Here is a 14,786-nt window from a genome sequence, read left to right as displayed (position 1 = left end):
CTTTGAATTTCATTTTAACTCAGTCTTCAGAAGTGGGTTTCCATGATTTGATGATGCATTGTCAGTGTTACTCCTTTGATAATGGTTTACCTGAAAGGAGCTGTTTCCATGGAGATAGATGTGCAGTTAGGTTATGGATGCAAGGTTCTAGCAATACATAGGCAAAAATAAGGCTTTATTAACAACCTGTGCTCTGAAAAGTATGCTTAAAATCCTTTGCAGAATTTCATATGCTGTGAGAATAAAACTCAAACTGCCAGGTTTCAATCTGGATCAGAATTCAGAATTGTAGTTACCTTAACCCCAAGTTTAGAATTCATTTTCTGGGAATTTGGCTTATTGAGACATATATTTTTTGTTATTACTGAATATACAAATACATGTAGGTATCTACATCAGAGTTTCTTAGTAATTTTATAACCCTGGGGTCAGTTTTTTTACCTGTATGCATCCCAGTTACCTCAGTCTCTGCACCAAGCCTATGGCTCCTATTTGCTTTGATAAATACAAATGAGCCTCAAAGCTGAGAGACTAGCATGTGAGTTGGTTTTGGGGTTGTTTTTTTTTTGCACTTGGAAGCTTGCAAATGTTCCTTGGCATAGCTCATAGTGTTGTTGAAGTGTATCATAAAATTTCAAGATTGCATAAATTTCAAACACTTTTTTTGAGTTCAGGAACTAATCAATACTGACTGGCAAGCCTTCCCAGTGAAGCTGCAGTATGCTACTTTGTTGGCATTCCTCAAGGCAGTTTGTGGAAGAGTAAGCAGCTGAGGAAAAAATTAATCATAGCTTCACCTAATCAGAACAATGTGTTTTTACAAAAAAATCTTGTATCTAAGCTAGTGCATTTAAATGTTTTTTTTAATATGATATGGCATATGCAGAGTTAATAAGTTTTTTATTTAATTGGCTTTTATTTCTAGTACTTGTCTGTAGACAAGCTCAATATACTGGTTAAGCAAATGCATCAAAAGGGCTTGACAGTCTTTAACCATCTGAAATTTTGAGATTTATTTGATCATTCATCTCTTGGTAATTGCAGCAATTGTCAATTATTGCTTAATATAAGAACATTGATAATAAATGTTATTCTACAAAGCTAGTAAGTAACTGATACAGTTGTTAGTAATGTAAGATAGTGTGGGGGTTTTGTTAATCACTTGCTTAAAACTGTTAACTTGCTGGAACTTACTGTGCCCATTGTTGTCAGTCAGTATCAGTATGGGAAAAGACTTAACTCTACATTTAGCACTAACAACTGCAGTATTCTATTACTCTGATAAACCTTTAAAGTAGTTTGCTAAAATGGGAATATGTTGGGTTATAACTGCACTATGATGAAACTAAATTCAAATGATTTATATCTGAAAGGTGACCGGCAAGAGTCAGTATCTACTGGGCGGTATGGTCTAATCAAAGTTTTACACACCTCAGTCAATGCTGCTTGCTGTTTGCATAGCACTGTTGTATGCAGATGCATATGTCCACTTCGCAATGATCTGTTGCTTTTGCCTTTCACACTTTGGAGAAATCTGAATGTAGAGTACTCGTAACTGCAGCTGCTTTTAAGTGAGACACACTGCATTGTCTGACACAGGAAAGCAAGCAATCGAGCTAGCTATAAACCCCTTCAGTCTATTGCATTAGCTATTCATCTGTCAGATGTGTTGAAAATTAGGTTTAAACTAAATGATGTCATTTAGAAACAGTACAGCAAGACCCTAAGTTAATTTTCAGTGAGCTAACTTGGGTATTGTAAGCAGTGTAATCAAAACAACCTCAAGTTCTCTACAAAGGATAGTATCTCCTGCTCCTCTGGTGAAAAAAAGAAACAACAAACTACTAGAAATACAGAAAGTATTCCCAGATCCCCCTGGGCTGAGACAGATGTTTCAGCTGTTTGTCTGTGAAAGCTTATGCTTTTTTGTGTTTGCTTCTTTTAATATTCTTTTGATATTCAGATAATTTTCTGCATTTCTTGTATATTAAGCTATTACAGAAGCGTAGCTCATGAAAAATTATTCCAAGCAAATGGTAATTCTGACCTGTCTAAATTTGTGTAAAGGAAGGGCTATATTTTGTAGGACTTGATGAAAATGTCTGTATCTCTTCTTCCTCAGATGCTAAGATTCCATATTGTCAGAATTTCTATGTATCACTGCCATCACAAGTTTCCTGTCCACACTATTGCTTTGGTTGTATGATCTTTGAAACTTGAAGTATTTCACTGTTACCACAGTATTTACTTGTATTTACAAGCAGTATATTTTTCTTATAATTTTGTTGTTTAGTGCTAACACACATGTTTTGATTTAGGAAAGAAGAGCTCTAGAAAGAAGGATATCTGAAATGGAGGAGGAACTGAAAGTAAGTAAACTGCTATACATTAAACTATAACAAAGTCTATGACTGCGTCAGGGGAACATGTAGTCCCCCAGTCTCTATAATTCATTAGCAAATAACTAAATTACAGCTGTATTTCAATATCATTCATGTCACATATCTTGTGACAAAGCTTTAAATGCCAGCATGAGCAGTTACACATGTAGGACATACAAGAAGGCACTGAAACTTATGTTTCTATAACATATAACAACAAACATTCAGGGATGATTGGAGCAAAATATATCGCAGTCTAATCAAACTGGAATTGCAATCTGTATTTTTTTGTGATACTGTATTTTTATTAACTTCAAAATAACAATAGTGTATAATTCTATAGGTATTTAAGCAGTAATGGTTCTTCAACCATTCTTTCATGCTCTTTAGATTATGTAGTAGAGAGCATGTGACCAATATCAAAACAAAAACTTTCATTTGTATAGAGTGAATAATAACCAGGTTTTATTTAACAAAAAGCACTGGGAAGGTTTCAAACGTTGACAGATTTGTACCGTTTACCACATGCACTCGTTTCCATTTTTTTCAACTATGTGTGAACTGAATCCCATATTTTTAAAAAAACATTTCTGGCTTTTGTTTGTTTGTTTGTTTTTAAGGAGTCATGGTATGACTTTTCTAGTACCATTCTAGTATATGAATGCTAAGTCCTCTGATATGATTAATATGGGGAAGATGTTTGGGAGGCTTATTTTATATTATGTCCTGTATATAATACTGGGCAGGGCCAACCAAAATTATAGAATAAATGTATGACTAGAAAACTAGTTGCACATGATGAAATGGAAAACATTTTTGCACTCCAAAACTTTTGATGTATTTGTCATTGCTTCATAAAAAGTTTCCTTTCAGGCTCTTTTTTTTAGCTCCCTCTGGTGCTTGGAAATAGCATTGACTTCCAAATCGTTTTCATTTACTTACATGCACAAAGTTTTGTTAAATAATTGAGGTGAACAGGCAGACGTAGGCAGAAGGTAACCATGATGCTTGCCTTGAGAGGTCTTTAGAAGTGAAATATATAGGAAGTAAACTCTGGTATAGGAAAATAATTGTGTCTAATTGTATTTAAATAATAAGGATGTGAGCTTCTATCATCAAGCTTTTAAATTCCTGTCAGGGAAGGTTGGGCTTCTGAGCAAAAGAAAGAATGCAGATGTATTGTCTTTTTTTCCAAAGCTTACTTTCAGTAAGCAATATGGGTAGTTTTGAATTAAAGAATAAATAATCTTCCTATCATTTGTTGCTCCACTGACTAAAAGTACATGTTAAATGTGTTGTTATTTACAGACTTTTCAATAGGAGATTTAGTTTGTGCAATTAGGATGTTAAGTAAAGAATTCCAGGAATAGCTCTCATTGTTAATGTATCCTGAACTGTTTTGGAAATCTGTGACTAATCACTGCTGGTTCTTAGATTGCTTTTCAAGAATGTGCCACTTGTTTGATACTTTCCTTTCACAGCACCTTATCTACTTTAAACAGAACTCTCTCTCCTAAGTTTTCTTTCCATTCTGCTCATCCCTAGTTCTTTTAAACATAATATTCATGTTTTTGTCCTCACTTTCCTCCTCTTTCTTTGATTCCTGCAGAACCTGCAACAAATAAAGCAGATTCAATCTTTGAGACACATAAATGAGCAGCTGGTGACTGAGAATAGGGCTTTGACCCGAGTGGTTGCCAAGTTGTCAGGGTCCTGTAGGCAACTGCTCCCTGTGGACTTGTAATTTCTTCCTTCTCCTTTGTGTAGCCAGGCAGGTGTTGACGTTCAGTTTGTGCTCGGGGTAGAATTTTACTAATATTAACACTTGTGTGTCAGGAACTGACTTATTGCTGCTTGGTTGTGGAAGTGTGGCAAAAGCATGGTGTCTGGTGTACCAGCTACAGGTGTCCCAGCTGTGTTGGTATGGTGTGGTATTGTCCTTGCTAGCACTGAAGCTTCTCCTCCTTAAAAGCAGCAGCCATCCAGGAGACCTTTGACACGTTAAAACCTTGGCAACAATGGAAGGATTTGAGGTTGCACTAGGGTATGCTGAGGTCACTCCCTTGTTTTGACATGTGAGTAAATGTTTGAATAGGTAGATCTGCCTCCAGTTTTCTGACAAATTGAAACTGAGTTGAGCTTTCTCACTGCAGTGTAATTGAAGTGAATAGAATTGAAACAAATCTAGTCTCAACTGAAGATTGAAGTGGTTTTTATATTGTGCATTCCTGAACAGTTGCATTAGCAGCTTTAATTCTTGCATTTGTGTGTTTTAGTGTTTAGAGGGGACTGAAGTCTTTCCTTTCAAAACTGTATCAGAATTTCAAGGCAGTTAATATTGTCATATACTAACTTCCTGTGTGGTTCTGGCCAATCCTTATTTTGATCTAAAAAGCTTAAAATACTCAGTTTTAGCACTGAATTAATTTTATTGATTTATATTGCTATAGATGTAGGTGTTTCAGTCATGGGCTGGTATCCTATCATACAAACACAGACAGAAAAATCCTCCCTAGTGTGTCAGATTGGTTCATACATACTAGGTCATCTGTTTCAGTTCCGTTCTTTTAAAGGTTTGAACTGTTTTGAGTTTCATCTTTGAGAAAAATTGCAGTTTGCTGTCCTTATTGTTAATGCAGGGCTATTTCAGAAACCAACTGAAGGTTCAAAACTTCACAAGGAATAAAATCTGATTTTCATTCCACACTGGATCTATATGCCTTCCTTCCTTCTCTCATGTAATAACTGTATAGGGTGGAGTTTTCACCCAGCTTATAAGATCTGCAGGTGAAGGAAAAAAACACATTTCCCTTTGCACAGTGACGCTTGCTAAATGGCTTCCCCTGGCCTACCTCCCTTCCTGCTTAGAAGCAAGTACATTTTTTCATTCTGCTCAGTCTCATCTCAGGTTTTCCTTGCTAGGAGGCATGAAATGAAAGTTTATCCTTTGGCTTCTTGTCTTCCTGGAGCTGGACAGAAAGGTTGCTCCTGGTCCAGGCCCTATGGTGCTCAACGTTCCCTTGTGTTAACCTTATGTTAGCTGATGAGGTGCAGTCAGCTCACTGATGTGGCTGAAAACAAACCCCTTTAATTGTTATATTGCTGGATCCATCTCAGGCCAGTGTTGTTGAATGACTGACAGGCAGAGAGCAGCAGGAGCTTACTGCTGCAGGAGGAGGGAGGGCTGTCCCCTTAGGGCCAGCCTGTCTTACATCAGCTTCTGCTAACAATAGGGTTTTTCAGCACAGCTGAGCTAATCTCATGACTGCTGTCCACAGCCACATGTCTGTACCATCTTTTTTTGCTGGCGCTGGCATTCCTTTAACCATGGTAAACCAGTTTGGGGTGTTAACCCACAGCAAACTGTTCAGTGTTCCGTTTTTGTAGGGGAAGTTTTCAAGGCCAGGTCATCGTGAAGTCTGAGGATCTGGCCTAGCAAAAGAAAAGCAATGGAAACACTGCAGGGAGGCTTAACATTGATGGTAGCTTAACCATAAGTGTGTCTGATTAATCTGAAGAGGTACCTTAACAGTTCCTTAGTTTTTTGTAATCTTAATTTACAAAGCTGTAAAAACTTTGTATGTAAAAGCTGTTAAATCGTCCAGCAAACACAGAGATTAGTATTGCTGTACAGATCTGAGTTGGCTCCACATATATCAGGTGATTACTGAATAATTATTTGCTTAATGACAGCACTGTAAAGTTACTAGCTAGTCATACAACACGGGTAGGAAAAATAGTGCATTTGTAATCATATTCAAGAATCTCATCACAGGAATATTCCCTGCTGTTTTAGTGAGAAAACAGTTTGAATTGAAAGAGTTGGGTACAGTATGTAAATTTACTAAATTTACTGCAATGCTTTTTTTTCCCCTGCTTCTGGATGTTTAAGGTGTGTGCTGTCACCTTGCGAGAAGTCTGAGTACTATAGGAATGCACTGCTTCAAGAAAATTGTTTAAAGGTCTGACTAGGTTTGAAGTATGTAGGGAATAGTATAGATGGTAAGCATTTTAAACTTGTCCTTCGTGATGAATGTCCTGTTATTCCTAAGTCCTTTCTCCTACCAGTCTTGCCTTATTCTTTAGCATACTCACAACGGTAGAGAATGTATTTTCTTAATACCTATTTTCCCTATTAGTTTAATCAGGATTAAAATCTATCTACAGATTTGCAGGCATATCATGGTACTGGATTGTTTTCAAGCTCTAAATTTGAACAGCAGCTTTTTTGTTAAAATAATTCACCAGAAAATGCACCACTCCATGGGTGCCTTTATCTAAATGGCTGCAGGTCCCTTGTCAGTGAGTTGAAAAAGGACTCCAGTGAAGTTCCTGGAGTCGTTTTGAGGTTTCATGGGAAAGCATACATGACAACACTTGTTGAGATACTTAATTAACAAGAACTAAACCAGTCTCCCTTGCTTCCTTTTGTGTGGCTAGATGAAGCCTGTTGTGCCTTCACTCAGTCTTTGGTGTGAAGTCCTCAACAGAGCAAAAAAGGAGGAAGGAAAGGTGTTACTTGCTTTCTCTGAACAAATGGTTGTGCCACAGAACAGCCTCAGGTTTGTCCTGATGTTACAGGTGAATGCACAAATGTGTGGTACACATGCCTGTTACTGGGGTATGACACCTGGCACATGTATCCCAGACAACCATAGCTGGTTTTTACAAGCTTAACACTGATAATACTTATAATTGCCAGCTGATGACTGGTGTTGCCTAATTTCAAACACTTTGACGTGGATTTTGAATGTAATCAGCATTTTACAGCATTTCCTGTTTAGACGACAACTCTCACTTGACTGTAATGGGAGCTTGCCTCTGACTCTGAGAAGAGCTCAGTTTAGGTGGCTTTCCCCAAGCTCCACAATGAAGCAGAAGTAAGCAGAATGATTTTTTTTTTTACTCTACTGCTTTTTTTTCCTTTTATTTCTCCTGCCAACTTCACTTCACATGCATACTGGCAGGTAAATAAACTAGAGATCCTCTAACCTTCATCTTCAGTGCAGCATCATGTTTTACTCTGAGAGGTTCTGCTGTTTGGTAAAACTGAGTGTGGGCAGAAATCCTGGACAGAAATGGGTAAATAAAGCCTCTAGTGTAATGCACAGTGAATTAACCCTACTTTATTTAAACTTCTCAGTTCTTTCTGTTCCACTATAATTTTCTGAATATAATGGAGTTGAAAGTATGCTTTTACTTGAATAAAAGGAAAACAAAACCAGGGACAAGGGACTTTCATCAGGAAATATTATGTAGCAGTTGTTAAATAGATCACTAGCTGGACTTTGACCTCTTGCATGCACCTGCACCTGTGATTACTGAATAAACACTTTGAAGGAATAGGCTGTTAGGCTCCTGTGTAAACCTGCTGCTAGGAATCATACAAGTAATTTAGCCACGAGTATTACGAATGGTTTGTTATCAGTGTGTGAATGTAGATATGTGGCAAACTGAGATAACTTCTGGTTTCTCTGACAAGTTACATTCTCCCAGTACTCTCTGTGCACTGACTTGTCTCTTTTCCTGTCTGATCCTGTCCAACTTTCACCTCACTTGGCTTCTGCCTTCCAGCTTTTGTGCCTCTGTGTCACTCATCTCCTGTGGCAACCTTAACTTGTCATCTCCTAACTTGTATGCCTGAGTATGCAGCTTGGTGTTTCAGTGATCTCTTCCAGTGATCTGATCTTGTGTGAACCATGCTATTCAGGGATATGATCTCAAATTGCAGGCTGTGTGCTTCAACAGGAGTTTGGAAGATTAATGCTATGAGCTGAATCACACTGTAGCTGATCAGGATGAAATCATCCAAGAGCACAGTGGTAGATATGCTTAGCCACAGCATGTTTTTTTGAAACTGCACAAGTGCAGTATAGACAAGCCTCTTTAAACTGTTGGTAATTAACTTTTTTGTTGTTGCTTTGCACTGAATTTTGAAGCATTTTATTACTTCCCTCACACAACTCTAAATGCTTTGGTTAGAGGCTTGTTATCTGCACCACTGAGTTTTTAGTGCATCTAGTGGAAGCAAGTGAAAACTCCTAATCTATAACTCTTAACTGTGCTGTGCTAAAAGCTGAGATTTTCCTGAACTGCTGATATGAAGGGGGAGAACTGCCAAAATGCTTGAGCTGAATACAGATTTTTATCCCCACTGCTTGTCCGGTCTTGCTGCTTTTACTTGAAGTATAACAGCGAATAACCATTGTGTTTCATTTTTCACAGATGCTACCAGACCTGAAGGCAGACAACCAGAGGCTAAAAGATGAAAATGGGGCCTTGATCAGAGTTATAAGCAAACTTTCCAAATAAAGGCTTTACTGCAGCAGCAAATAACAGCATTGCACATCACTGGTAACTCCAGTGGACCATAGTATGGCAGTCACTGGAAGTGTGGGAAGATCGCTTGGAGACTGTCATTTTCAGATATCCTGCCAAACGCCCTCTTACCTGTGTGTTTTTTTGTATCAAGATCATTGTTTCTGTTAAAATGCAGCTGCTGAGAAGATAAAACAACTGAGAAATCTTGTTTACAGCTACAGCATAATAAGGAAAGTGTCCAAGGCCAGATACGCCTCAGATATTTAACCAGTAAGCCTTAGTTGTACATAAACACTTTTACATCAACAAAAGCTTTCAGCTCTCACAGAAGACAGTTACTCAATAATGTTTTTTGTTGTGCCACAATTCCCAGGTTTTTTCTATACTCAGTTTTTCTTTAAATCTTAAGTTTGGATTTTTTTTTCCCTTCTAATTATTCATGTACCAGATTTTCTTGTACAGTGTTTTCACAGCTTTACCACTTGCAGAGACCACACACCCTTTTAAATTACGTATTTGTGTAGCTACCTAGAGTTGCATTGTCCAACCACCTGGAACAGAGATGTTTGGTGGAACATTTGCTTTCACTGTTTGTGCAATATACATTTATTTCCTATACAAAATGCTTTAAAAGTCAGTTGAAACTAGAAATATTTTAAGAGTCCTGTTTTATGCCTTTATTGGTCACTTTAAAAAAAAAAAAAAGTTTTTAGTGAAAGATGTTAGATCCTGTAATCATCACATTCATTTGAGCAGGTACTGAGTGATGCTGTATATATAAATGTGTACTGGTTTGATTTTTCAGACCACCACATGGCATGCTTGAATATATTTCCGTATTGCAAATGTCTGTTAATGCAAATTAGGCTATTCCAGAATAGTGTGTTTAACAAAGTTCATTAATTTTTATGGTATAAAGAATTTAGACATTGTACATTGTATGGAGCCCTATCTTTACAAGAGGTCTAAACTATATAAAATACTTTATCTTTTCCTCCCGTTTTTGGTTTTGTTTTTTTTCATTTGGTAGTGTTCACCATAATAAAAATTTGCATAAATATAACTGCTTCACTACATTTCACATACCTGTATTTATCTGAGTGCTGTCCAAAACTGTTGTGCTAGCCAAAATAATGTACTAAATCATTTGAGAAACGTAACCCATTACACTCACATTAATGTTTATATGCACTGTTGTTGCCATGTGAGAAGGCATCCAGTTTGATAACACCATCACATCAGACCATTTTATACATTTCAGTGGCCTTTAAAAACAAAAAAAGTACTTACGTGAAGATCGCTTTTATTAGAAACAGCTTTTATATTTTCACTAAACCATTCAAATGACAACATCCTATTGGCACATAGTTTATTGCCTAAAACCACTGAACAGATCAGCCATCAAAACAAATTGTACATTGTAAAGCTTGTAGTAGCTATTGTATTATTGATTATATTGTATACTATATTAAATGTGAATTTGTACCCCTTCATTTAAAAAGGTCATTGTGTTCTACTGCCTACTTGGGGTGGGGGGGGGATTAGTTTTATGGGGGTGGGATATGTTTTGGTAAGGAAGACATGTGATGTCCTCTCTTTGTTGATTGGTTTTTTGAAGATGTAAGGTTATGCTCTTACTACCAAGCTCAGGATTCTTGATTTTAAAGGTACACAGATAGTTTGAGATATCTTGTTGTAACTGATCTGTATGAGAGGTGGGTCTGAACCATAGGGACTTCCATTGTCTTATGCTAACATAAAATAAAGAATTGAATGGCTGCAACATACTAAGTTCTGTTACAAGACAGTTAGGCATATTCTGGATTATATTTGGTAAAGTTTGGGTGCCTGTGAATGATTAAATACGTGTTTCTAATATTTTAGTGTTTTATATTTAGGTTATTTATTCTTTATATCTAAAAAATGAATGGCTACTGTGCTATATTGATTTTATTGGTAGTACCAAGCAGACCTTGTATCTGCATGAAACTAGTTGCAAAACCCACTATTTTGGAAAAAAAAAATGTATTTTGACATATACAAATAAAATGAATACAAACTATTTTAAATGTGTTAAAGTTTTACTGAGAAGACATTGAAATTTGTTATGAAATTAAACCATGTTTTAAGCTTGTTATTTAAACTCCTTGGTCGGCATTTTTCATTCATTACTTGGATGCAAAGTTCAGGTACCTTTCAGCGATTGTAATCCAGTTGTGATTATTTGCACATCCTTGTACATGCACATCTGTAAATGCAACAGTAAAAATGCCATATTTATGCAATCTGTAACAACTTGGACAAATGTTTCTATATTTTACATAAACCTGTGTGTAGAATCTGGGAGCCATTTTTTGCGTGGTATTAACCCAATTAGCAATTGCTAAGCTTGTGGCACCGTCGTCTTTCGCTGATCGTGTTGCAGCTCAAACACATCCTCAGAAAATCCAGCTAAAACAGAGAGAAAACAGGTAGTGGAGGACTGTTTTGTTATTTAGGAGACACTTTGCCCGTGAGAAGTGCATTTACTGTTGGCTGCTGACTCTGGCAAGCTCCCTTATGTGACTAATGGCTTCAGTGATAGTTCAAAACAGCAGCTTAGATTTTCAGGGGACGTGTCACACGTGTGGAAAGGGATCTTTACATCTCAGAATTAACATCAAATACACACGGAGACACAGAAGTAGTGGTCCTGGAGAGCTAAGAGGCACAGGGCATGCCCAGAACCAGCCCCAGCCATACCCAAGCAGGAGGGAGCACAGGTCCCCATCTGCAGCTGGGGAAGGAAGCAGCTTGCTGGGGATGGAGTGCCTGACTTGATGCCTCCAAATGCTGTCAGAGCTGGAACTTCATTTTTTTGCCCACCTCATCTCCCTTATCATAAATCAATTCCCTCTGAAACCCCCCAGTTCCTACTATATGTAATGATTTTAGACTTTGCTATTTCCTTGCCAGATTCCCAAAAGAACAGTTATATTCGTACTCTCTAGGTTGGCACATGTGGTTGCTCAGCAGCAAGTGCAAAATGTGAGTCTTGGTGTTTCTCTCCTTCAGGAATTTCTCCCATGCCAATCTTACAGCTTGTGCTCAGATGTGGGTGTGTATCTTACCTGTTAGGTACTCCCAGCCACTGTCTGTTTAGTGGGTTTTTTTAAGAGCAAGTGTGTTGTCATATAATGTGTTCTATCATTTCTTTTTTAGGAAGAGTAACTATCTACATATGATATAGAAGAGGAAAAAAAGCATGCTTTGGGGGAAGATACCTGATTTAGGAGATGTGCATCAGGGGAGAAATTTTAATTATTAGACTATATGATACAGAAATGGGCTTTACATAAGATGGCTCCTTCCCCTGCTAGCTGACTTAACCATGTAGTTTATAGTCAAAGGGGAGGGCACAGCATAATGCCAGAAACATCCCTGTGGTGGTAGACAGGAAATCTACACAAAGAAAAGCAGGTGGCACAAAGGAAGTATGGTGTGATGTCAGACATGGGAAGGCAACACCATGCCAAAAAATGAACAGTGCAAGTGGGGCAAGGTAGGGGACAAGTCAGAAGTCAGAGTTCAGGTCCCCATCAAATCCAAACTCCTGAACAGAGGAAAAACTGTCAGAAGTTACCCATAGTATGAATTGTTCCTTGACGCTGGCTTGTACCACTGCTCAGAGAAGGTATTAATTTCTTGCTAATTGAAGTTATGATGATGGAAATAATGATATATACTGACTCTTACTTGATCTGGATGGTCCTGGAAATGGCTTAGCTTTCCCCAGCTGGTACTTAATAGTTCCTTTATGGGCATCTTGAGGTCTCTGTAACATACCACCTCCTCTGGAAAAGGAACACACAGTCTTTTTTCTCTGATGGGTTGCTTGTGATCCTGTGGCACAAGCTTAAGCAGAGGTGGCCAAATGCAGTGCAGCTCTGTGTCCTATGGGAGCTGCTGCTGGGCCTCCCCAGGGAGAGCCCAGGCCCTCCATGGGGTGAAGGGTGCCAAGGGCTCTTGGCAGCTGTGGCCTCAAGCCTGTCAGTAGGGAAGGGTTGGGCAGCCCCGTTTTTAGTTAAGCTGAAAATCATTTTTCCCCTTTTAGGGTTAAGTAGCTTCAGCATCTCTAACTTGACATGAAGCAGTGTGAGCAGTTGATAATTTTGACATTCTAATTGTGGAACTGAGGTTAACTTTCACAGATGAATTTTAATTTCCAGCTTCACTCTGAAGGACTGTCACAGCAAAACTCAGCACAAATTCACTTTGTAATGTCCTGTTCAAAAAGGGAAACTCCACAGCCATACAAACATTACAATTTGTTTTTGTGAAGCCTATTTTTAAAGAGGGGACAGAAACAATTGTAACTGCATTATAGAGGGTTGCTTTCCCACCTGCTTTAAATCTTAAAATAGTTTTGTTGCAGCTGTGCTGCTCACCTCTGAAATCACAGCTATTTTCCCCCATGTAGGAATAACCAGCCTGTCTGTTGTGAGAAAATACATTATTTGCTTAAGTTTTTCTGAAGAAGTTCTCACCATTCATGGTTACGTACACAATGTTCACATTTAGCTATCGTGATACAGCTTCTTTGAGTTCCTAGGTGAAAGCCACTAATCACAAGGGTAAGAAATGCTGATGGCTGGAGTTACTTGCTTTCCATTTGCTTTGATTGCAAAAGCAGCAGCTGGAGCTTGTTAGGAGAGAAATAGCAGGTATTATTGCACTCTGCCTCAGCAGAGATGAAGTAAGAATACAGCAGTCCTGGCCAGAATTAAAAAAACAAATAAACAAACAAAAAAACCCCAACAAAACCCACAAAAACAACCAAAACGCAAAACTTCCCAAACCCACCATGAATTGCTCACACTCTAAAGGGAGAGCTGCTGCCACACTGATGAAGTCACCAGCTACTCTTGCTTGTGTCAGCACCTCCCTATTTTGTATTACTGATTAGATAGGGAAAGTATGTAGCCTTTAGAGAAAGGAGGAACTGTTCATTTTTTTCCTCTGAAAACATCACCTGTTGCATGTCTAATGTTTCTGATCTGGCCCAGGGATAATTACAGCAGGGACAAAAGCCTCACATTCCAACCCTTAATTATTTCACCCTTCTTACTGACATTCTACACGTCCGTTTCCCAAACCTATTAAAGCTTAGCAGATGTAGTTAGCCAAGACAGCACAATTCATTTTCACGTGTGGTCTTTAATTTGCTGAGGAAACCATACATGGTGGGCAGTGGGCAAGAAGAACCCATTTATTTCCTTCTGAACTCCACCTGTTCCACTACAGAGTCCTTGCCCCAGAGACCTGTTGAGCTAAACTCCTCTTTTAGCAAACCAGTGCAGGGAGAAGCTGCTGCAGATCTCGCTGTCCCATGCATCCCCTCTGCCCACACTGCCTCCAGTGAGATCCCTGGCATGGCTGGCCTCCCACCAAAAGAAAACAGCAAATAGCCCTCTTGCCCTCATTTGTGCCTACATTTTATACCCACTTTAATTATACGTCCCTACTTCAAAAAAGGACAAGCCTGGTGTCAGAGAGCTGCTGCATGTCAGCTAAAATCGAGCTGCTGCTCTTCATGGGCAGATCTGTACTCCCAAGTCTTCTAAAGAATAGAGGGTAGCTTCATTACATCAGGTGGTACAAAATACATATATTTATACATACACACAGTTTAATCACTGTCCAGAAAGAAGATCCAATGAAAAAGCTTGTTCAAAAATTGACATTTTTAATGTGGATTGTTAAAATCACCTTTAAAATCAACTGTTGAAGCCACGAGTGCGACTCTCCAACTCTTATCAGCTCACCTCTATTTTTAGCCGCATGAGAAGCAGCAAATTACACCAAGTTCTTTCCTCCCACTTAATCCCGGGCTATAGATGCTGTGTTGGGTTAATTGCCTGGTACCTCATCGCCAGCTCCCCTCGTACAAAATGCCGGAGCTCTGTGGAAACGGGAGAGCTCTGGCCGGGCGCTTCAATTCGGCTTAAGTCCCGTGTCTAGCAAAGGAGCGATTCGATTTCAAGTTACGAGGGTAGTGGGGGAAGTAACGCTAAGTGACCCAAGTGCTGATATTACTTCACCAGT

General features: G+C 38.6%; 1 protein-coding gene across 5 annotated transcripts in view; it reads left to right on the top strand.

Annotated features, from left to right (window-relative positions):
* Positions 1 to 10,764, top strand: part of PPP1R12A (protein phosphatase 1 regulatory subunit 12A) — a 112,045-nt gene extending 101,281 nt beyond the window's left edge. For 3 of the 5 annotated variants that reach the window (XM_030451512.1, XM_030451517.1, XM_030451496.1), the window contains 3 exons: positions 2,319 to 2,369; positions 3,991 to 4,152; positions 8,607 to 8,689. In XM_030451512.1, coding sequence (XP_030307372.1) covers positions 2,319 to 2,369; positions 3,991 to 4,125 — 186 coding nt within the window. In that variant the 3' untranslated portion in view covers positions 4,126 to 4,152; positions 8,607 to 8,689. Of the gene's footprint in view, positions 1 to 2,318; positions 2,370 to 3,990; positions 4,153 to 8,606 lie in introns of all 5 variants that reach the window. The other 2 variants (XM_030451523.1, XM_030451504.1) reach the window with 1 other exon arrangement.
* The last annotated feature ends 4,022 nt before the right edge of the window (positions 10,765 to 14,786 follow it).

The sequence above is a fragment of the Calypte anna genome, chromosome 1, assembly GCF_003957555.1.
Source record: "Calypte anna isolate BGI_N300 chromosome 1, bCalAnn1_v1.p, whole genome shotgun sequence".
Classification (NCBI taxonomy): domain Eukaryota; kingdom Metazoa; phylum Chordata; class Aves; order Apodiformes; family Trochilidae; genus Calypte; species Calypte anna.
Note: the sequence above shows the minus strand (reverse complement) of the source record. Positions and strands in the feature narration are given on the sequence as shown.